General features: G+C 28.8%; 3 protein-coding genes across 4 annotated transcripts; 1 reads left to right on the top strand and 2 right to left on the bottom strand.

Annotated features, from left to right (window-relative positions):
• Nucleotides 1-285: 285 nt before the first annotated feature.
• LOC100168118 (nucleolar protein of 40 kDa) lies at nucleotides 286-2,877 on the bottom strand. The gene is made up of 6 exons (XM_001946803.5): nucleotides 2,674-2,877; nucleotides 1,282-1,437; nucleotides 1,137-1,219; nucleotides 922-1,051; nucleotides 642-854; nucleotides 286-409 (listed from the first exon to the last, which is right to left on the bottom strand). Exons 1-6 carry the CDS (start codon nucleotides 2,707-2,709, stop codon nucleotides 344-346), a joined length of 684 nt encoding a protein of 227 aa, XP_001946838.1. The 5' UTR covers nucleotides 2,710-2,877; the 3' UTR covers nucleotides 286-343.
• Nucleotides 2,878-3,581: 704 nt separating this feature from the next.
• LOC100166080 (zinc finger FYVE domain-containing protein 1) lies at nucleotides 3,582-8,811 on the top strand. 2 transcript variants are annotated; one of them, XM_001946859.4, is made up of 12 exons: nucleotides 3,582-3,864; nucleotides 3,940-4,189; nucleotides 4,325-4,609; nucleotides 4,668-4,896; nucleotides 4,955-5,166; nucleotides 5,228-5,394; nucleotides 6,519-6,647; nucleotides 6,727-6,844; nucleotides 7,327-7,497; nucleotides 7,594-7,759; nucleotides 7,824-7,952; nucleotides 8,032-8,811. In XM_001946859.4, exons 1-12 carry the CDS (start codon nucleotides 3,851-3,853, stop codon nucleotides 8,256-8,258), a joined length of 2,097 nt encoding a protein of 698 aa, XP_001946894.1. In that variant the 5' UTR covers nucleotides 3,582-3,850; the 3' UTR covers nucleotides 8,259-8,811. The 2 variants fall into 2 exon arrangements, with proteins under 2 accessions (XP_001946894.1, XP_003241042.1); XM_003240994.4 differs by having other exon boundaries at nucleotides 3,596-3,779.
• Nucleotides 8,812-11,587: 2,776 nt separating this feature from the next.
• LOC100572464 lies at nucleotides 11,588-25,700 on the bottom strand. Its single transcript, XM_003240993.4, has 3 exons — nucleotides 25,277-25,700; nucleotides 21,698-21,844; nucleotides 11,588-14,870 (listed from the first exon to the last, which is right to left on the bottom strand). The coding sequence occupies exons 1-3, from the start codon at nucleotides 25,289-25,291 to the stop codon at nucleotides 13,776-13,778; spliced, it is 1,257 nt and encodes a 418-aa protein (XP_003241041.1). The 5' UTR covers nucleotides 25,292-25,700; the 3' UTR covers nucleotides 11,588-13,775.
• Between the last annotated feature and the right edge of the window lie 252 nt (nucleotides 25,701-25,952).

The following is a 25,952-nucleotide window of genomic DNA, read 5'->3' as shown; positions in this document are numbered from 1 at the left end:
AGGTTTAAACTATGATTGTAAAACGGGCCCTTAGTTACATATAAATAAATTAATGACTATTGTACCTACAACTTACTACCTAGTAATATAACCATAACCTCAAGAATCATTGAATTATAAGATAAATTATTTAAGAGTGTTAATAGTGTTATATGCTTTATATTGATTATACGGTTTAAATTTAGACTTTATGAAAGAAAGATAGAAAATTAATGAAAACTATCGCTTATTCACTAATAATAATACTCAAATAAATAGAATAAATATAAACATTTTAAAATAAAATAAACTAGATTCTTAATCAATAAATTATATTGAAATATGTAGTATAAAAAGAATTTTATTAATTTTTTTTCTTTTTTTTGTGTTTCTTTGATTTCCTTTTTGAACTTTCATCAGAACTGGAAATCTAAAATAAGATAATATTTTTTTAAATAGTTCAATTAAATTACATTTCCAATTATCAATTCTCTGGTGTGTGGTCAAAATGAGTTAGGTCAGATTATAAAAGTTAAGTCTGACAAATAAAGAGAAAATTTATCAAAAATGGGTTGTCTTTTAGATCAGATTTTATTAAAACTTCAAAATCTGACTTAACTCAATTTTAACCGCGCAACATTGAATTGATGTTGATGGCTTACATTTGACGAAGAAGTTGATAAATGTCTTTTTCTTTTCTTTTTTTTCTTTGATTCGCTAGATTTTTTCTTTTTTTTCTTTTTCTTGTTTTTTTCATTTGTTGATAAAATATCTTTGTTCGTTACTTCAGACTTTTCAGATTGGATAGGTACTATGGGTAATACCTCAGTCTCATCATCTTCTGGCAAAAGATCATAAATTTTTCCAGATGTATCCTGCAATTAATAAATTTAACTAACATATAATAACATTTTAATTGAATTAATTAATGCAATTTCATACTTTAAAACAATCTTTGGCTAAATGTCCACCAGTTCCACATCTCACACACTTTGTGTTATAAACTGCATCTAATTGAATTGTTCTTTTACCCTTGGAATTGGGTTGAATCTTTCTTCTTTGTTCATCTTGACTAAAAAATATAACATAAATATATGATAATGTAATATAAAATATTATTATTTATTAGTTTGATTATAAATAAAGTTATAACTCACAACATTTGAACTCCATTAGGATCTAAATCTCTGCCGCTACCTTGATCAACGAGTTTCATAGATAGAGAAATCTTTCCGTCATCCTACATCATAATTTATAAATATAAATATATAAAAATATTTACATACAAATTAATTAACTTACCATTCCAATAACTTTAGCCCATATTTTATCACCTTTAGATAAAACATCTGTGGCATCATCCACAGGCACTCTAGACAACTGTGTGCGATGTACAAGACCTTGTTGCTTATTTCCTGGTATTCTAATAAATGCCCCATAATTTTGGACAGATGAAACCTAAAATTAAATAAAAACTAAATATACCTACTACATTTTTAAGTTTCATATATTCCAGTTAATAAAAGTATTTTAATTTTTAATGTATTATATTAAAGTTACGCAGTACCTAAATTCTTAAAATAATATCTGATCATAATAGCAAAAACAAAACAAGGAGAAATAAAATAGGTATTATTTATTTACTATTATGGATCTTTTCCGTTATACATATACCATTTCCTACTTTACAGGACCCTTTTTTTTGTGAGAACGCCAGTGATGCTCGCATTGTCAATTGATTGTTGTGCTGCGCTCGGACAAAAAAATTGAAAATATCCCTCGACTTGCTATGTAACACCACCTCAAGTTTGTCACAGGGTAACCACCATATATCCACTCTTAATACATATTATACATATACTACTATTTAAATTGAATAGACGTTATAAGACTTTAATCGTTATTAAGAGTGGATATATAGCGAATACCCTGTTACTAACTTGAGGTGGTGTTGCATAGCAAGTCAAGGGATTTTTTGATTTTTATGTCTGAGCGCAGCGCAGTGGGCGAGTCGGAAACACAAGCATCACTGACATGGTATATTATGTATAACAGAAAAGATCCATTATTATTTAAAATAACAAATTATGTTTAATTGTAGTATAGGTACTAGTATACTATAGACACTAGAATATATTATTTAGAATTACAGTATTATTATAATTAATACCTTTTCTCTGTTTACACCTAGTTTTGTTTTGTTTATTTATTATGACTTGTATTATGCAAACATTTTATTATTTGTACCTAGTACCTATTGAATGATAATGTAAATTTAGTTTACAACTCACAAGTATGGTAATTTGTAATATTTTTTAAATTTGTTATAAGTTTAAATCATGAGTACAGCTCAGATTTTAATAGGTATTGCAAAAGAACTTAAAAAATGACTGACATATTCATTAAATAAAAATTAAATTTTTGACAAAATACAATCCAAATAATAATTAATAATTTTATATACACAAAAATGGGTTTACCAGTATTGAATTAATTACATACAATTTACATCAATGCCCAAGTTATTAACTAGTAATATTGTGTGATTATCTAGAATTATTTTATTCAAACAAGTTTTTTTTCTCTCAAATTGGTCCCATTCAAATTGTTTAATTAAATGCATAATATGATTTATAGAGCTAATAATATTGAAACTAGTTATCATTTTAATATAATTTCCAGATACAAACTTACTTCTCCTATAAATATGTCATTTATGTTAATAGACATTATTATTATTATATGGCATTAGTAACACACTAACATTAATAAATAGTAAATAGCAATAAAAACATTTGAATATCATATATTTCAACCATTTCAATTTTCAGCAAGAGTAGCTTGTTAATTGTTTAGTGTTTACACTTTTTATTTCTTATTATTGTATTATTTATTTGCAAACACGGGCTAAGATAGCAAATCAAAACATGTTATCACAGTAGATAATATTGAGATATACAGGTTACTCAATGACCCTATGTACCTTAGATCATGCTCTAAGATCTAAGCTATGTACATACACAACAAAAGTGGTGCGCTTAAATGTTGATTTCTAACAGCTGATCAACTATGTGAGAATAACTACTAGCGCTCCAATACATAATATTGTATATCTATATTGTTATATTTTGTAGTACCAAGAGAAATCACTATAATGCAAAAGCGCTAACTGTTATTCTTGCTATGACAAGATCGTTAATTTTAAGCGCACCAAAATATAAGTTTCGTTGAGTAACCTGTATATCTTAAATCGTGTCGTGGTCATAGAAGACCGTGGATATAGATAATAAATCAGAGATTCACCCACAGATATGTATAATAACTAGATACCTGACTCCATATACAACAACATTATTAAATTATGATGCCCGACGCCATTTGCAACTTTGGCAATGTTTACATTTATTCATATACATATTTACTTATATATACATATATACTGATAATACTATTTTGCCCTAGTTGTAAATGGCTGCCAGCGTCATTGATAAGAAGAAGTCTGGTATCTAGTTATTATACTTATCTGTGGATTCACCTTGGTCATATTTTTACATGATAACATAAGACCATGATAATCTGATAAGAATATTTTTTTTTACGCAGAATTTATTTTCATTGTTTATACTTTATTTTAATTTTTGTTGTTCCTTTGTTGCCTGAAATGTAGCTTTTCATATTATAAAGAAAATAGTTTATACTTCATAACTCATAAATTTCCATAATTTACTTCATTACCTGAGCGTTATCGACTATCGTTATACTTAAAACTACAAGTGCACGACAATAAATGCATTTATAAGGTAAACATAATAATATATTTGCTCAATGATGATAATATTCACACTCACTTTTACCTGTGTTTTGTGTAACCATGAACGTATATAGGTAAAAATACTGCGTAATTTACAAATACACAATGATGATAAACTATGTATACCATACATAATTTAATTATTTTAGAGATGTCTTGTCAATGGATGACAATTGTTATGGTCGATTAGGCCATTTGAAGAACCAACACAAGTTACCAGCCATTATGACCCCTGTCAGTACAATTTCTTCGGCTCACAGTGATTTTGGTCTACCAGATGTGACTCTAACATCACATTTTACGTCATTAAAACTTACTCCAGATTACAATGACAGTGACGAGGAAGGTGATGGTCATTGTCATAGTTTTTTACTTCTCGATGAGAAAGAAAGACTGAAGGTATGATTAATTAAAATAAAGAAAATATTAATTTAATTATCAGATTCTTATGTCACATATAATTAATCCCTTATTGCCTACCTCGTTTTATTAGGTACTAATTAACCATTTAATTTTTTTTCATGATATTCATAGGTATCTAGTGTTGAAGCGTTTGTAAAACGTCTCAATGGATATAAAAGTACTAGTCCAGTTAAAGTAATATCTATATTTGGAAATACTGGGGATGGAAAGTCGTACACTTTGAACCAATGTTTTTTTAGAGGTGCAGAGGTATTTCGCACATCTTCTGAACAAAAAGCGTGTACAGTAGGCGTTTGGGCAGCATTTGATCCATCCTTGAATGTTGTGTGTTTAGATACAGAAGGATTTTCTGGATCAACTGTTCATAATAAACAAAGGACAAGGCTTTTGCTCAAGGTAAATTAAATCTAAATAATGATTTTTTTTAAATATTAAATATTATTAACTGTTCTAGGTCTTAGCAGTATCAGATGTAGTTATATACAGAGTTAAAGGCGAAAGATTACAAGATGATATGTTTAACTTTCTTGGTTCAGCATCTAAGTCATATATAAAACATTTTCAAAAAGCCTTACTTACTGTTTGTAGTAGATCAATAGATCCAATTAAATGTGCTGATTCTGTAAAAGGACCAACATTATGTATTTTTCATGAAACTAGAAATACTGAACCATTAGGATGTTGTAAGTTTTATCTTAACCTTTAAATGTATACCAATATTGATATATTTATGTTTCAAAGATAATGGTAAAGATGTCTCTGAGCAGATACAAGATAGATTTCATGAGTTACAACTTGACATTGATGGATTTGCATCTCTTCGTTATGTGGGAATTCAAACTATTATTCCACCAACAGATTTTGGTCAAATTAGAGAAGTACTTAATGAAGAAATTAAAAAAAACTGTAATCGACCACAGAGATCTCCTCATATTGTTTATCTCACTCTTAAGGTATTGTAATATATTAACTTATATGTGTTGTAACTACAGTTAAAATGTGTTATTTTTCAAGGCATTGAACGACAAATTTACTGGCGTCATTAAAACTTCAATTGAGCCGCTCTTTCCGGACCAACATTTAACATGTCCAACTGTATGTCAATCTTGTGAACAGCGATGTTCAAATAGTGTTGGGCATTTAAAAGATAACATTCCTCATTTTAATAATTCTAAATGCCGGTAATAATGCAAACTGTGTTTAAGGTTTTTTTATTTTTTATGTGTTTGACTACTCTAACTATTCATTATTCTATTTAATATTTGTATACGTGTATTGTCTTCAAAGGTAGATTAACACATAAACCTTGGCCTTGGGCGTAAACATTTTGTAACTTAGTCTTTTTTAGGGTTCCGTACATTTCCCTACGGATGCCTATTACATTCGCTCGGCTGTCCATCCGCCTGTCTGTCACCAGGCTGTATCTCATGAACCATGAAAGTTAGAAAGTTGAAATTTTCACAGATTATGTATTTCCGTGGATGCTATAACAACAAATACTAAAAAAAAAGGGAGAGGATCAACCCCGGTAGGTGCTAAAACGGGAATTTTGAGATTCCAGATCTAAATTTTTGTTTATAAATGGTTGCCATGAATGACGTCGTATTGTTTATAAATAGTTGCCATGAATGACGTCGTATTGTTTATAAATGGTTGCCATGAGTGACGTCGTATAAAATGATTCCTTTTATAAATTTCAATACAGAATTATAGTGAATCGTTTTAAGTCGTTGCCACGGGCACAAACAAACCATTTATCTTATAAATTTTGTTTATTATTTACCTACATACTTTTAAATACAAAATACATTGCATAAAGTTTCTATTCAAGAGATGAAAATATTGAATATTGAATTATGGTACGGAACCCTTCGTGCGCGAGTCCGACTCGCACTTGGCCGTCTTATTTATATATATTTATACTTATTTGACACAATTTTAATTATTATAAAATATTATTTTTTTGTCATTACTATTAAGTTATAATTTTCCTTTTATTATTTTATATTTATAGTTTCTATATTATATATAAGGCATATATTATATATATACTTATATTAATGTTAATTGCTTGTTCTAGCTAGAAAAGCAGTGAAAGTTTTAAATAAAGTATTGGTTTAAAAATGATTCACTTTTGTTCAGTTATGATGCTTAGTGAAGTTTAGTTTTTAGAATATCTGACTAAATAAATTTATTTTACAGAAATGAATGTTAGATGTGTGAAAAGGGGGAAAATGCATTAGTCCGGTTCTGTTTGTTTTATATCAACTATAATATTAAAGAAAAAAAATATAATATGTTTCAGGTATCAGTCACAATTTGAAAATTCGGTTTATATTTGTAAAGTATGTACAGACAATGGAACACCTGTTGTTGTTACAACAAATTATACTAATGATAACCAAAATTCTTGGCTTAAATATGCCTTGTCTGGGTAAATATTCCTAAATTATAGTATAATAAACTAAATATACTTAATTTTATTATGCATTATATTTTACTATACAATTTAGGTATACCATTGATTGTCCTGTATGTGGTGTAATTTATCGTAGTAAACAGTACTGGTATGGAAATAATGATCCAGAAAAATCTGTTGTTTATACAGAAACAAAACATATCTGGCCTGGTGTAAGTGTTAATATTTGTGCATAAATTATATTTTAATAACATACTTAATTGTGAATTGTATGAACCAGAATTGATTTTAATATTTAAATTTTAAATTAATATTATATATTATTAAAGACATTTTGAATGGGAGAATAATCATCTTTGAATAAATTCTTGCCCATCTCCATTAAAATTATAAGACTTGAGTACTTGACAATTAAAATATTTTCCAATTGGTTACTACTTTACTAGACTTTTATAAATAATAATAGATAGGTCAAACTCTGTAATATATTATTTCATGTATAAATAAATTTATAAACTAAATAAAGGTTTATTTATTTATTTGATCATGTACATTTTTTTAACAATTTTAATAAATTAACTATATGAATTATCTAAATGTTCAAAATAAATTAAACTATCCTACTATTGATCTATATTTATTTTTATTATTCTATTATAAAGTAATAATAAAATATTTGTATGTATTTGTTTAGATGGATTTACCTTCTTCATCAAGTATGAATCCTGCTAGAAAAGTGTTGGATGGAGTAACTTACCTTTCTGAAACAGTTGCTAGTGTTAGTTATGAACCATCCCGTTTGTTATCTTCTTGGGTTGCTGATCAATTTGCACCTAAATACTGGAAACCAAATGCTGAAATAAAGGTACTATTTATGTTACATAAACAATACTTTAAATTATTATTATCTATCTATACTCATATAAATTAATTATAATCAGAGTAATTGATATGGTATTAGGAATGTATTGTCTGTAAATTACAATTTTCTTCAACATCGATAAAACATCATTGTCGAGCGTGTGGAGAAGGAGTTTGTGATGAATGTTCTAAACGAACATTGTGTGTTCCTGAAAGAGGATGGAATACACCTGTTCGTGTATGCAATTTTTGTTATAAACGATCTGGTTTGTTCACTTTATTATCTTAGGTTATAATTTATAAAATTCTATAATTTAAAATTATTTATAGGTAGCATAAGTAGTAATTGTTCAGATTCATCTAGTCGAGGAGACGAAAACGAAGTAGGGGCTCGTAAGTTTAGTGAAGCTGTAGTTCAAACATTATCTTCTGTTGCTTCTGTTCTAGAATATCCAAAAAGTTAGTTCAATTACTGTTATTATTGTTATATATTTTTTATTATTGTTTAATAGTGTATTTAATAAATCTTGTTTTTTAGATCTTATTAAAGATACAGCTAGACCGTCTTATTGGGTACCTGATAGTGAGGCATTGGAGTGTTATATGTGTAAATCAGAATTCGGATCTACTTTAATATTGCATCATTGCCGTGATTGTGGCCATGGAGTTTGCTCCAGTTGTTCCAACCATCGGAAACCAGTCCCACACCGAGGTTGGCCTAACCCTGTTCGAGTTTGCGATTTATGCTCTAACCAAGACACATAAATACATTTCAATTTTTTTTCTTTTTTTTTTGCAATAATTTGAATAATATTTTTTTATTACCTTTATTTAATTGAAAAATGTGCATATTTTGGTATTCTATAAACAGGATAGTGACTTAAGAAATTGACAATTTGAAATACTAATTGCCAGTGAATTATTATTATTCCTTATGCATTGTTCATTTTTTTTTTCATTGCCAAAAATACATAAACAAATTACTGTGATAGGTATGATTTAAGCTAGTCCTAAGTGGTTTCCTTGATTTCTTGGTGGTTCTATTAGTTTTACTCATTGTTATTATAGCTCCATTATGAATAATTAGTATTAACTATCATATTATATATTGTTTGTTTTATTTTATTAAATATTCATTTATTGACCAATTCACCAATTTGTACTTTTTATGATATTCTAAAAGACTAAAAGTCTGTGTTCAACAAAATTGTAATTAATTAGATAATTAGTAATACATATATATATATATATTATGTCATCGTAAATTACCAATTAATTATAATATCAATAAACCATTGAACAATTTGTTTTATCTGTACTATTGCTATTTTTGATCTACTATGTAACATCAAACTAATATTTAAAAAAGCAGGCAAGTGTGTTTGGAAGAGTCACTGTACTACTGTAGTCTGTAATATATATTAGATATGTTAAATTCAATGATATAAAATCATTGTATAGAAAAATGACAGAGCGAAGACTGACAGCCTATACCTAGTATTACTAAGTATATTTTATAATATTGTGAAGTAATTTATTTACTATTAGGCATTAGTACTATATATAGTAGGTTCAGTACATTTTTGCCAAAAAAATTGCATAATATGAAAATGTTATTGTGTGTATAAAATAAAATAATATACTTTTAAAGTTTCAAGTACCCACAAATAATACTTTTAAATTATAACAAAACTAGCTGATCCCGTGCACTTCGTTGCCCGTTAAATGTATCAACTCTATAATATGACTCAAACTTTGTTCAATTCGTTATTTAATATTTGGTGTATGGTGTTCAAAATTAATCTTAACTTAATAAAAATTCGCAGCAGTACATTATGAGGTAGGCAATCTATCTGCGGTAGATCGCTGACCCCATGTTGTTTGTACGTAAGTGTATGATTTAACTCTAAAGTATCAAAGTTATACCAAGTTTGTCGTTTTTACTTAATTCCACCTACGTTGGATTAATATAATCAATTAATACAAAAACCTAATCTAACCGTACTAAAATCCGATGAATAATAAAAACAATATTAACCCTTTGTAAATTAAACTATCTTCTTCCCAGAGGTCTAATCTATCCACAAACATTAATTTATATATATATATATCTAACTATATAAAATATACACAGACTAAACTCTGTAACTACTTATCAAATCTTCTTGTATATCTTTTATATATATAAATCTCGTTGGCATATATATATAGCTATACATATAGCTAAATTACCCGTCGTTGCTGGGTTACAGTAAAAAAATAAAATAGTAAATTTATATAAGTATAGTTAAATACGAGGATATATTAGATACTTTGTGTGGGCACTGAAGGAAGGGGGAACCTTGAGGGGATGGTTAAAAATGGACAAAGCCATAAGAAGCAATGAAAGGGTTGTCAATGGATGGCCCATCGCAGCATTCTTCACGCTGAAAATTTGGGAGCTCCATCTGGTGGATAATATGCGATTGCTTTGTGCCAAATTCCGACAAAATTTTATTTTATTTTATAATATTTAAGTATAATATAGTATAAATTCTTAGTATTTACATTTATTTCTTCCACGGATAAAATTTGAACCTATAATTTAGCAGAAAGTTTCATTTTATGTAAATAAATTATTTTAAACGGAGAATCAGGTTCTATCGGTTCTGGATACTTGTAAAATACATAATATTATTGTTATTTGAAATTTGAAACACGGATTTTGGGGGACGGAGTGGCCAAGCGGGCAAAGGCGTCGGTTGCGACGCGCACCGTCGCCGGCTCGAACTCGGCCACGGTTGGCATTTTTACTCGGGCAGTCACGGTGTCCGGAGGGAGAAGCCACCATCCGTCCATCCCCAACCCTGGAATGTCAGATAACTACGGGTGCCCACTTAAAAATTCTGCCAAAACAAACACACATGTTCAAAACCTTCAGTACCCTCCCCCACAGTTCCACTGTTGTAGAATCCTCAACCACCCACCCAAAAAAATAAATACGGGTTTTATTAAGCTATTTTTAGAAAACATTAATCCTTTATACTCAATATAGGTAATTACGTTTTCAATATCTAATTTCCACTCATATTGAGTAATGAGTACCATATAGATACCGATGTATAGTGATGATGCTGTTGAATTTTTCAACTATTCAATCGACAAACGGATTAATATGATTAAATTTTCCTTTTAATGTCACGCTGTTAGCAAAATAATATTGTTGAATACATTCATTGTACCAATAACAAAAATCTATAATCCCACAAACAAATCATTATAATTATTATAATAATTGAAATTAGACATGGTATTATTAGTTATTACATTTGTCATTCCGACGAAACTATTGACAAGTATTGGCAGTAATCATTGTCATATTGGGAACGGCAAAAATATTTTATGTGATTAGCAATGTAACGTGGTCGGGTTGACCTCCTTACGTATCTAAGAAAGGTGGTTGAACTGTTATTGACTGTTAATTTAACAGCCTGTTAAATAGGTACCTAGGTAGAGGATTGATAATCAGTAAAGACGTAAAGTTACCTGTTGGGCTGGTTCCAACAAAATTATTCCGACTTATTAATTTATTATTTTACAAATATTATGTAAATACGTGTACATGAATAATAAAATACATAGAAAAACTGTTTATTATTTGAGGCAATACATATTATAGGTAGATAGGTATTTAAAGTACCAGTAACAATAATAATACAATAAAAAACAAACACAATCGTCCTTTAGTCATAACAAATATACCTTAAACATAATTATTATTAAATTATTATATATTATTTTAAGTGTAATAAACGAATATGTACATAATAATAATACAATGTATTACCTACGTTATGTTATCGACGTCTGGAACATAATATTATAATATGATTAAAATAAAAAAAGAATAAAATAAAATAAATATTTAATAGTACAACAGGACAAGACCGATTTACATTATGGTCAACTTTTTATAATACTTATATAAATATTCTAATATGATACATCATAATTTATATTGTATGGTGTTGATAATATTCTTATTTCTTATTGTAAACAATTAAAAGTTACAAGTGTTAGAATTATCATAATATAATGTATAGACAGTATAGTATTAAACTAATAAATATTTAAATATGAATGTTTTATTTATCACCGCGAATAAGTACCTAATAGTGCTAATACAATGTAGAATACATTATACAATTATATAAACAGTTGATAGGAAATCCAAAATGCCGAAATAGTAGGCACCTACTCAAATACAACATGTAAAACTGTAAAAGTTTGTCTATAATATTATAAGGTATGGTGAATCTTCTAAAATACCTATGCAGTTTTAATTAAATAATTACTGCAATTGTAGCGCAAATTACATAACATTGGAATACATATCTACATACTAGGTATCTTGTCTCCATCACTTTAAATTAAATTATATTATATCATATTCAATATTGTCTTTCTTCAATAGGTAATGGTTTTTTCAATGAAAATTTGATAAATATTTGCGAAAAAATCTAATTACTAGAAATAGTTCAAGTACATTATGATTTATGGCATGGTTGAAATATAATATAACCATTGTATATTTCAACCACGATTTATGGTATAGCATATAGGCATAACGGATAAGCAATTACTTAGTGGTGTCAGTTTCTAAAGGGTGAATATAGCTGAAATAAATTATTATTTCAGAGAATGTCGGATACAATCAAAAATGATCAAATTATAATTAATTAGGTACTAATTAGGTAGTATTTTAAATGTATATTTCAGGTGTAAAAACCCTACGCCATTTTAGCTTGTATCACGACTTAAGATAGTACTATTTTTGAAGATGATATATAATATTATATATTTTTATAACATTTTCTTTGGCTCACATACCCAATACATAAAAGAAAAGACCCAGAAAATAAGACTAATAGGTTTTTAATTTCCAATTAATGCATCATAGCGATTACCCTTCTCCAGAATAGGAAATTTTTTTCTCCGGGTTTTTATTCACCTAAATCTGAATGCATTACTCAATACTATTTTAATTTATATTATAATATAATAAACGTCTAAGTATGTGTCTACTCATTTCCACGTCCACATATTTTTTGTTTTTAAAAAGTTTTACAGATGGTGGATTTGGTATTTTCTACAATTTTCATAATCTATATAAACGGTAAGCGCGTGTCACAAAATAATAACGGAATAATAATTTGTATGCAATCCTATAAAATTCTTATCGTGAAAATAGACGTACTAGTTTTTTATTTGTATGGTAGAGTAAACCAGAATAATCACTGAAAATGTTTGAAAAACTTCATATTATCAAATCGACGAAAAAACATACAAGCTTGTAACTTAATAATTTTGAATTTACATTTATTTATTGTGAATAAAATGAAATATTATCTCAATTCTGATGGAGTAAGTTTTAGACAACTATTTGGAAGAAATATAATTAATAATGTATTTAAATTTAATAATAAATTAGGTACTCATTACAATTATTTTTAAAAATGTAATGAAAAATAAACTAGTGGGTGGGAGGTTTAGAATAACTTATTTTTATGTTATGCGTTTAATTATTGTTGCACTTATTAGTGTACGTTTTTAAATATGAATATTATAAAAGTATAAAACGGACTGGTAAAAAATCGAGACGGAGGCGTTGAAATATATTAATGTCATTGAAACGAAAAGAAATTATTAGATCAGGCATAGACATAATATGTAATTTATATATTTAACGATTACTGTAATTATAATTTCGACGGAAAAGCGCCGAAGTTTTTAATATGTGGTCGGGAAATGTCAAAACTTTGAGGCCTCAATATCTTAATTATTTAATATAGAAATAGGTACCCTAATATACATTTACTCATAATAAAATTATGATGTAAATAAAATAGCCATGGCCCGACCACAACCTGGACTTCGGTTTCACTGAGAGCGCACATGTTGTGTAGTAGGTATTACTGTATTAGGCGCAATTTTAATTTTAATTGAATTGTATCGTATTCCGTTCTTCTACAAGAAGTTTTTTTTTTAATTAACTATACATTATAATAGGTATATATTTTGAAGTGAAAATATTTTCAATATTAATTTAAATTCTCACAAAACTTCAAAAGAGGTTTCCGAAAATTGATTAAATGTGTGCATAACACAATACAAACTGTGTGATCTTAACCATTTATGTCTTATTGTCGTACCACATATAAATATATAATATAATGTTGGTAAGTTGTGAGCTCGTCTATAATATTATTTTACGCACAAACTTACACGTAAATACATATTACTTCATTCATCGTCGTCGTAAAAACTGTTGACGGCGGCTGCGTGACCCCGGTAGTTAGGTTCGAAATACTTCCTCAGATACTCTGGCCGTTCACCAGAAGCCACTTTGGCCGCGGAGCCTTGTAAATGACTGTGTTCTTTGGCGGCAGGAAATTGGTATTCGTCCTGCAGGTGACCGCGATGATGTGGGTCGCCGTCGCTGAGGCCGTCGTCGTCATCGTTGCTTCCGCTCTTGGCAGGCCACTCGAAGTGGGTCTCGTGTGACGTAGCCGGAAACTGCAGGGGTGCGGGATAGTATTCTTCCGGTGACGCGCTGCCGTAGTCACCGTGGGCGGTGGGCAGACCGGCGGCGAATAGCGGTGGCAGCGGCGATCCGTGTTCGAAGTCAGCAGGTTCCGGATGCGCCGCCGGTAGTTCAAAGTGATGATCGCCGTGGCCGGCCGGAACCACCACCTGCAGCGGCGGTTCGTAGTGATCATATGCCGCGATGGGTGACGGCGGGTACTGGAAGTGATTGTGCACGGAGGGCACCAGCGGCGGTTCGTAATGATTGTAAGCGGACGGCGGCAGTTGCTGCTGCTGATGGTGATACTTATGATTGTCGTAACCATGGACCGGCAGTTGTTGCTGTTGATGTTGGTACTGATGATTGTCGTAACCGTGCACTGGTGATTCGTAGTGATCGTTGTATGCAGGTGGCTGCGGAGGTTCGTAGTGATTCGAGTAAGCGGGTGGCTCGTACTGATGACCGTCGTGGCCGGTCGGCAACGACGGCTGCTGCAGATGATGATTATTATAGTCCCGATCACCGCCGTGGTAGTTGGGTGCGTATCCACCGTCACCGTCGTGGTGGGCGTTAGCGGTGTTGAGGTGATGGGTCACTGTGGTTGGGTGATGCGAACTTCCGATCTTCTTGACGGTTGCCTGGAAACCGTTTTTCGCGTCGGCCGTGTACTCGACTAACCTGATCGAACCGTCCGGTTCCACCAGGCTGTAGTAGCCGCGCACCGTGTCCCCGTCCCGTTCCTCGTACTGTTTTTTTATGTCGCCGGTTTGCGGGTCGTGGACACCGTACTCGAAGCGGTAAGCCGGATATGACTGCGTGTCCCGGACAATGTAAAAACAAAAAAAAATCATAATTATTATTATTCATATTGGTATAGGGGATATAATGTTATTGCCACAATGCCACGATGAATTAGTGGCACACTGTCACCGACCTTCTAAGTGGCGACGGCCACAATTTCAGACCTATTTTATTCTGATGATATTTAGTTAATACCCTAAGTATGTTTCAGACTTTCAGTAACGTTTCTGGTGGTCGAGGAAGGACTAATGACTATAAGGAGTGCGTTGGGGTAAGTAGGTACTTTTTAAAACCAAAAATTAATATTTAATAATATTATTTATAGGTAGGTATCGGTACTCAGTACTCGGTAGATATATTATAATGTAATATGTATTAGATATAGGTATTTGTATGTTACATATTATGATTAATGATTATATTCTTTTTTATCACCGCGGAAACATGTTAAGTTGATATTTCCAACTGCCTAATTCAAGTTTTACCACCCAATGTATGAGTTTATGTACATGTGTTTTAGAACAATGTCCACTAAAACCTGGAGTAATTCGTATAGCCGTACTCGTAGAACAGTGAATTGAGACTATAGTTTTTTAAGATGATTAGATCTTTTAAAAAAATGTTCTGGACATTCGGCGCTACTGATAATGGCATAGGTATACTCTTATATTTTCGATCCGTACTATCAACACCGGATTGAGAGTTTTCGGCCCACCGAGATTTTAAATTTCTATATATATTATAACAAATTACACTGCGTATAGCCTGTATAGTGTATATAGGTATATAAGCAGAGCACAACTAGGCGAGCCATTTTTAAATTCGATATAATTCTATCAGTCAATTTTAATGTATTAAATTTCACGGTTATTGAAATAAATATCTGTGATAAAAATAATATGTTGCAATACGTTTTTTTCAGAAAATGTTATACATCAGACTATATATTATATAGTGGTTAAACTGCCATATTATTGTGATTGTTTTTAAACTACGCTTTAGAGTTTAGACACCTAAACGTTTTCCTTTATACTGCAAACCAATAACATTCTATACGCCTATATTATAGGTAAATATGGCCGTTCCGCCAAACTACTCGTATACTAAAAACATTACAAATACCATAGACAACCTCAGTGGAAGCCATGACAATAATATTATAATAAATATAGGTTTATTATCCGATGGTCGTTTGTCAGACAGGTATATATATTTAGGGCACCCAGTCAACTATGAACCATTGATCAAAAATTATATACAATATTGTTAAAAGTTATAAGTTATTACTAACTGTAGCATTTTTTATCACTTTGTTTAATAAAATAATTGCTACATTTATATTGTTGTGTATTTAAATGTGACGAGTAACACCGTTAGCGCATCACCGGAACTCGAGCGATCAACAAGTACCTATAATATTCTAATATAATTTTTAATTTTTAAAATCAAAAGATTATTTACTCGTGCCGCACACGTCGTCTGCGTCTGAAATAGCTCACTTCCCGCCCTTGCCACACAATATACTATTAGGCGTCATGCAAAGAGGTACCTAATAATATAAATATAAGATATGTACACAAAAGTTTGTTTTGTAAGGACCGTGGTATATATTTCAGTGCCTGGCTGTGCAGGAGATACGCGTGATGTTTGCACAGCATTTTTGGGGATTTTTATTTTACCACCCGGGACTTATTGGGATTACCAATTTACCACCCCTGGAGGGAAAAAGGTCACTTTCCAACGCTTCAACTATCATCGAAAACTAAACTTTCGGTGCAGGCGTGACAAAAAATTATTGCATAATAATGTAAGAGTTTGAATGTTTAAAAAAAACTTTTAATTTTTAACCCATAAATGTCTTATTTAGTTGGTCGTGGTTGCCATATTTTGTTTATAAAATTGTGTTATTTAATTTCGTAAAGTAGCTAAACACATTTTAGATTCTGAGCGGAGTGATGAATTATGTATTGATTTTACAATGATGTTTTTTTTTGTCTGTTTACACGATACGTATTCGTAAATTGATGCTTCGATTTTAATCTTCAGTATCTTGTTCGATGGGAAAGTGAATCTAGTTGATGCATCCAGGAGGTCAAAATTTAAAGTTCCCAGTAGTTATAAAAAGCAAAAAGAATTAAGGAAAAACGGGAATTTTTACGCCAAATGATTTTCGACCAAATCGATTTTGGTTTTTGGTGTAACTTTAAAGAATACATAAAATGTTCACCGAATGATTAAAGTTTACTATATACCATACAATTTTTAGACATTTTTGACTTGTTTTGAGCTGTTTACGGACATTTTCAGTTTCCTATATTTTTAGTTTTTTTTCTATACCTAAATGTCAATGAAATTTTATTCCTTGGGTCAAAAAGTTTCAAAAATAATTTAATGCCACTAATAAATTGTTACGATGGCAGTTAAAAAATATTAAAAATACAAAGTTATACTTTATTTTTATAAGCATTTAAAGTGCGAATTTTGACAAAATACGTAAAAATCACGATATTATTTTGAGTTTGAAATTCATAAAATTTTCTTTCTGTGATTTGAAAATTTAATTTAAGATTCTTCATAACTCATAAATTTATCTACTTTTATCAAAAAAAAAAAAAAATGTCTACCGGAAAGTCAAAATAAATTTTTATGAGCGTTTGAAGTTAGACATTTGATCTTTACAACATTGGATATTCACTCGATTTCTCATGTGGGGATTTTCTTATTTTGTTTAATTATCGACACTTGAAATTTACACCATATTATGTTTATTTTATCATTTTATATACTTGATAAAATTTTCAAAATGGTTTAGAGTTGTTAACGGACATTTTCAATTTTCATTTTTTTTTAGTTTTTTTTCTGTTAAATAATGTCAATAAAATATTTACATATATTATTATTCGTTTGGTAAAAATTTTTGAATATGCGTAATACAAGGCTCACTGAATGTTACAATATCAGCTAAAAATATTTAAAAATATAAATACATAATCAAGATTTTTTTATAAGCTTTTAACGTTCAAATTTTGATATTATAACTTATCAAATTTAAATTATTCAACTTTTATAGCTAAGGATTGAAAATTCTGTAACCAAGAAATCTAATAATTAATATACATTAACACAGGTTTTTTTTATAGATACCTATTATAAGTTAAAATTTGGACGAAATTACATATTAAATAACCAACAATAACGATTTTAGTTATTTTTTTATAATTTTTAATATTAATAAATTCATTTACCGGTTACCGTGTTAATAATATGTAATAATAATATAAAATATCCTTGACTGACAAACCGCCTCCCCTCAGAATCGTTTTTCGTATACGAACATTGTATATTATATACAATGATATTATTATATCATTGAATGCAAATTTAATACCATACATTACAGTGATACACTTGTCGCCTACAGGCTACAGCAAAACGACATCCACCTATACCCGCTTCTTACTAGTTGCCTTTTATATTATTAATTCACCAATATTTAAAATTATTAACGAGTAAGCTTTTTTTTGCTTCTAACAAAATTTGCCGTAATCCGATTTCAATGAACGAAAATAGCCATGTTGGTAAATTATACTGATTATTACTACTATTATTATTACTGATGAAGTGATGAAGTCGAAGTGATATTAGTAGGTAACTTATTGTATCTTATTCTATAGGTAGGAAATACAACATTACGATAGAATATTAGTATAACGCTACGACATTTATATGATAATTTATATTATCGTGTTACCTATTCAATTTGGAAACATTGTAGTATTGTACAATCACGCAATCGTATATTTAGCAAGCGCAATCATAAACCAAAAGGGTACACGGGCAATAGTAACGTATTCGTATTCTACATTTCTACCCCTATGTTTGATGATGATATGTATCTATACTAGATATCAGTACCTACATATATTACTCATTATGTTCAATATAAAGCCTAATTTTTTTTAGTTGAAAAAATATTATTATAATTTGTTTTGTGGTCATTTAAAATGCGCAACGCTTGTATAATATTATATCATACATGTTTTTACGTCTTAAATAATATTTATGCACGGTAGCACAATATTATAATTAATTTGGCAGGATAGTACCTATAAAAAATTGACCAATTCAAAAATGTGACAATTTCACAACTAGGGCGGTAACATATATGTTAGATAAATATTATACGAGCACGGGACGCTTTGAATATTACACCTATAGTGTAATATATTATATCTTAATCCGTCACTGACTATAGTGACTATAGTTTTTATAGAGACTTGTCTAACAATATTTATGTGCGTGTGTAACGCATATAGGTATAGGTACAAACCTTTATATTGTAGCTAATATTATATTATACGAAATGCGGACGACGACGGTGTGACCGGCAAATCGCGTCAAGTACTCAAGTGGAACGCTCGATAATAATTCAAATAATTCAATTACACCTGTATAATATCATTAGTCATAACAATATTACTATTATTAACAATAATATATGTAGGCACCGGCTCGTGCTAGTGTACCTATATAAAATATTTTATGGGTGTATTGTGCTCATATTATGATACATTGTGTTATGTCTCTGCGGGGACGTCGCACGTCGTTTTGTTGTACTTTTTGAATGTACAAACTATACAAAGTATATTATATTATATATTATTGTACCTATTTGTATGCGTATATTTTGTCGGGAATTAAAAAAATTGTTGTTTTATTTCGTTTAAAAAAAAATGTCACCTCTGCTAATCCAACAATATGTGAGGTACTAAGGTAGGGGTACTATGGGTTGGATAACAGTATACATATTATAATTATTATACATGTTATAAAATACGTTACTTAGAATTTTTTTTGATCTGAGTAAGTTTTTTAATCACAATATCAGCCGAGTCAATATGAAAAAAAAACCTCGGTAAATTTTTTACATAATATTATATTGTTATTATTATTATGAGCGATACGTAATATATTGTGGGTCGAGAGTATAATAATATGTACGGTAATATATTTTATTCGTGTGCAACGATTAATATTACTATATTATATATTATTATTTTAGTCAAACGGATGTCTACTTTTTTTATAAGCCCGCGAAACACACGTCTATTTAAATTATTGTAGGTATTATGTTATTATATGGCGTGACGATGGATTATATATTACATTATACTATGTATCATAATATATGATATTATGTAGTACGTTCAGCCGTTCAGGGTTTTAAATGTATTGTAATAATAATTATAATCCGTTCAAAATGCTTTTTAATAAACGACGCCATCCGGTAAAATACACGCTCTTAGGGAACAAAAGATTTTATATATATTATAAATATAATTTTATACACCTATTATTAGCCGTATACATATACATTGTTATTATGTAGGTACCTGCCCACATACCTACATACCTACTATACATTACTATTTAGGTGTATGTTTTACTTTTACGACACATGTGAGTCCTGGCTTGCCTACTTTGATAGGTTGTTAAATTGTTTATTAATATAATATAATATTAATTTATTCGTAAATATTATTATTGTAAACAGTAATAAAATGCACCTAAATGCTTAACTCGACGATTATGTTTTCGATACGCGTAAATTAGCAGTCGTTACGAAATGTTGAAACCACATCAATTTCACGCTCTTTCACGCAAGTTCGGTTCGTAAAAAATAATTCACACATTTTTTTCCAAAGATCTTATTCATATTTAATTTTTGAGCGTTCGATATATTTTCCTATGCCTATACATGATTGTGAAATCAAATCATTATATTGTCACAACGTCAATCATAATTAGCTGTTCTATATATTTGCATGTACCTATACTGCAGACTGCAGATACTTCAACTAGGTACATGCGATAATGAACAATAGTATTAGGTATTTAATAAATAATAAATTAAGGGGATTGGATGCGGTGATTTTCTGTCTTCGTCTAACACACGTGGAACTTAGTATATAGTTATAACTTATAGCATATAGTTATACTGTTATAGTTATAGTTATTTTAATAAAAACATAATATTTATTATTTACTTATATACAGGTACATGTTTTATGTTTTTTTTAGGACGATAATTCATTCGAGTCCTAACCTCTAGGACCATACTCGTAAGTAAATTATAAGTACCTATTTGGTTAACTCATCGTCATAGGCGTGCGCAGACATTTGTGGCAGGAGGGGCCAAGTCAATAAAGATTAAGAAACCTGAACTCTGATGGAAGCTTAACTCAATTAAAATGTTACATAATTTAATTTACCTACTATTTAAGGCACAAATCATTAATATGATAAAAAACAGATACATATTTTTTAAAAATTAAAAATTAAATAAGAAATATTTTAATTGTTAACACAGTTTTAAATTTTAAATAAATACAATTTCGTAATCTGTAATGGTAATATGTTATCAATTTTATTTTTAAAGACATTTAATTTATTATTATTTATTATCATTGAGTATCAATGTTATTTTTCACCTACCTATTTAATTTAAAAAATCAAAAATCGTGATGGTTTGATCATGTATTACTATGTATACAAATTTCGGTACGTCTCTCCCCATGCGCACGCTTATGCCCATCGTATTCTACAACTTCACATAAAAGTATAAAACTACTCTTTTCTCATACATTAATAATGCATTCATAAATTGTAAAAGTACCTATATAGAGCGCACTATCATGTTTTACCATTTTATTGTAACTTTATGGGAAAATATTGTGCCTTCTAATGGCTCCTAATTATATATATTATATATTTATTACAATTCCTGCAATAAATGTTCATATTATGTGTTTTTTATTTGTATTTTGTTTAGACTTACATAATGATCATGATTGTATTCTGGTGCGTAATAATCTCTTTTTGACACCTTCTTATCACTTGCATCGGTGTTATGTTCGTGTGTAGTAGTTTCTACGTTTTCCGCTAAACAAGTTTGTATGAATAGCCCAAAAACAAATAACAACATCTGAAATAGATTATCATCAAATTAATATATATATTTTAAATTTGCATTGCTTTTTAATTTTTATCAATGTTGTAAAATAATTGTGATCGATAATTCAATCAGTTTCATGTATTTTGCAACTAATGAAATGTAAAATAAGTTCGAAAATATTTTTATTTTCCTACGTTTCTTCATTTATAAAAATAATTAAATTAATCCGTAACATTTGTATGTCCATGGAAATAAAAAAAAATATTTAGATAATAATAACGAAATATTAATAATTCACCTATGTAGCTATAAGGTCAATGATGGTCAATTATAGATTAATAACAGTTCCGCTAAGTTAGATTCAAAATTCAAATCGTCAAACCATACCTGATTTAATAACTCTTGCTATTGTCAATAACCTTGTTTTTTGATTAAATTTTTAAATTCATCGTAGGTATAAAAATGTTTTAATTGTGCATTAAGCTTAGAAATAACAGTCTTAAATTGTAAATTATTTTATATAATATTATAGTTATATACTGTAAATTGTAATGCTCGTATGGAAATACACAGTACACTGAACCAAGCATAAAATAGTTCAGTAGTTGAACCTAATGCGTATAAATTAGCACACATTAAATTATATTTATTTTGAAATCTAAGTTTAATCACTCGTTTGGTTTAATTTTTAATTCGGATATTAGATTCTAAACAAGATAAGATTGTAAGAAATATATATTTGACAATGACTTAAAAAACAATATATTAATTAATTTTTTAGATTAAACATGGTAATTTTACTTATCGAGCATAAACTCTAGGATTCTAGATGATTCTTTTAAAAAGTCAATTTTTGATTTCCTCAATATCTTCTCTAAGCCTATTAGAAAAATTACCGACAATCGTTGAAAAATTATGAAGAAACATCAGAAAGTGTGGTACCTACCTACCAATAGTGTATTTTAAGTGTTTTAATCAAGTTCTTTGACTCTATTTTAATTTGTTTTTTATTTTTTATAGTGTAATTATTTATTAATGCTCTCAAACATGATAACACTACCTCGACACTTGAATACGAGTGCCGATCACCAGATCTTTGTAATATAGCCTGCAGTATCCAATCTGACTTTTTTTAGTTATCTTTTTGCGATACAATTATAAAAGCTATTGCCGACGGAATAATTATACCTTGATAATAGTAATATTGTAATAATCAGTGACGTCTTTTGCGTTTCATGATATTGTTTTCGACAGTTCGTAATCAGATATAGACATATAGTACGTCCTGTATTGTTTATTGGTATCTCACAGAATAATATATGTAATGTCGACATAAAATGATACCTACTTTAATGAATCAAATTAAGAATAAATATAATTATTACCTATATTATTATATTATCATACTGGCATACTATACACTATTTCCTACCATTATTGTCTAATTTAAATCTTAATCGATTAACGATCGATTTTGATGTTCATACTCCATTATTAAATCTGACAAATTTAAATAATTATGTTCAATGTTGTGTCAGTTTTTTTATTTTTATAATTTTATAAATAGCATTTATTTATTGCTGTAATCTGATTTAAATTATTCACAGTGTGGTTATACATTCAAACAATGATTTTGAAAGTATTATCCATTGTATATACTCAATACACATTTATGATTTGATATTTTATATATAAATTTTCTATCTTAGATTTCTATAATAAACCTATTTATTTATATTAAAAATATTTCAAGGTACCCAGTGCCAATACCATTTTGTCCACAAAAATACGCTTCACGGGAATAATGATTCTGTTCTGTAGAACATCTGTATTAATATTTTTTTAACTAATAGAAGATAATATTCTACAGGCCGCATTGAACTCTGTTTATCAATATTTTAATTTTAAGCTTAGTAATATGTCTTTAAAAATAAGACAACTTTAAGCTTTTTTAAAAAATTATTTTATACCATTATTTGAAATAGAATAAAAAATGGCAGTACAATGCGGCCTGTAGGAAAAGTCTTCTTCTTTCAGATAAAAGAAAAATAGTTTTAAAAATGGGACAATTCTACAAAGCCTTAGAATTTTTCCTGTGAAGTCATTTCATTCGATATTATACACTGTATCAATCTCCACTAAATTATAGTATCAGGCAGTAGACTAATGGAAAAGCATTATAATTAAGGTGGTAACTAAAAATAAAATATAATTTTCAAATTTTATAGAATTGCAGACATTTTAAAAACCAGTACCTTGTGGACTTCTTATTAAGTAAACATTTATAGGATTTTATTTTTATTTAGAAGTATTTAAAGTAATAATATAATTAACAAACTTATTAAGCAACAGATTTGTATTAAAATATTTCACAAACACTGTATCGAATTAACATATTATCAACAAGTGTGGACCTAAACAATTATTTATAGGAATGTATGTAAGGTTATTCAATGTGCAATATACGAAATAATTGTAAACATGGATATGTTTAGTTACAGTTACCCTTAAAATTGATTTGTTATCAACAAAACAATACTCATTTTTTCATCATATACAACCATGTCAAAAATATTTAATTACATTTTACAATTGGAATTTTACCTTTATATTATTATTTAAGCATCTATATTTTATATTATTTTCAAATAACTAACTAATAGGTAGTTGTATAATCTTCTACTTTGTTTGTGTTATATCGATTCACTCTAGATGACTAGTAAACATGTATTTATAAACATATGAATTAGCTATATATTTTTTTTATGTAATAGATATAGATAGGTACTAATTTGATTTGTAACTAAATAATCCCTTGTTAAATGGAAATAATTCAACTGTTATTATATGTTTTTATATGTATATTAATGTACCCAAGAAAAGTAGTTAAGTTATAAAACAAAGAATTATATTTATAGTTATAGTAATAATTCAAGAAGTATATACAAACAGTATTGTAACAAAATTATGCATTACTATGTAGGTATATTTATTTACTTAACTCATTAGCTTCATAATAGAGAATTCCACGAATCATTAACAACATATGATCCATATACAAATTGTATGTATACTTGTATTACCTATATTTATTCTAGACTCTAGTTATTGACATTAAATTAAAATATTGTACAAAGTACCAAAATACAGAGATTTTTTGTCAGAGAAAAATATACTGTTAAGTCACAGAATAATTAAACAATGTTATAATATCGATGAATAAAATAAAAAACTTAAAAATAGTTGGTACCAATAGTAAAAAATAATATTTAAATATATTTAATTTGATAGTATTTAATGAAAAAAAGTTTTTATACTTCATTGAATGATGAATTTAAATATTTTAAAATTTATGATTATTGATTTATACTACAATATATTATATAATATTTATAAATGTATTTTTTATTTTATTTTTCATTTAAAATATTAAACTAACTATATGAAAACAATTTTACAAACCTTAGGGTCTTTCATATCTTCACGTCTCTGGAATGTATTAAAGTATAAAAAATATTTTTAAAATCTTATAACATATTAAAGAAAATAAGTTGTTTGGGTGGTACTTTTTAACTAATATGTAATAAAATGAAAAACACGTGTAGAAAAAAATAATAATATAATAAATTATTTAAACCAAACGTCCAATCACTTCCACGCGACTATTCATGACGTTATTTCCCGCCGACACTAATATATAGTTCTCCTTCTTAGCTTGTTTTCACGTCCTTGCTCCTACCAAATATTGGCACCCAAACAACAATAAAATGAAAGAACAAAAAATGATGCTGAAACGATGACCCGCTATGACGAAGTACTCAATATTCTTAAATGGTCTATGTCTATCTATCGGTTGAATGCTCTTAGGAGTTAGAATAGATCATAGCGACGCGTCGAGACAATGATGACTGATGTGGATGATCAATTTCGTAATTGATGTGTGTAACATTTCAGCTAACCAATAACTTATCCCCCATAAGGGATATCAGTTCTATATACAAATATGTAGGCCAGTAAAACGTTTTAAAAATGTAATTGCTTAGGGCTTTTAAAATGAATAAGTTAATTAATTTTCTCTACATCGTAATCTGCAGAAGCAGAACGGATAATATTATGATCGTCATTTGTTTAACTATTG

Source organism: Acyrthosiphon pisum, chromosome A1 (assembly GCF_005508785.2).
Source record: "Acyrthosiphon pisum isolate AL4f chromosome A1, pea_aphid_22Mar2018_4r6ur, whole genome shotgun sequence".
Lineage (NCBI taxonomy): Eukaryota > Metazoa > Arthropoda > Insecta > Hemiptera > Aphididae > Acyrthosiphon > Acyrthosiphon pisum.
This window is presented reverse-complemented; position numbering and strand designations above follow the sequence as displayed.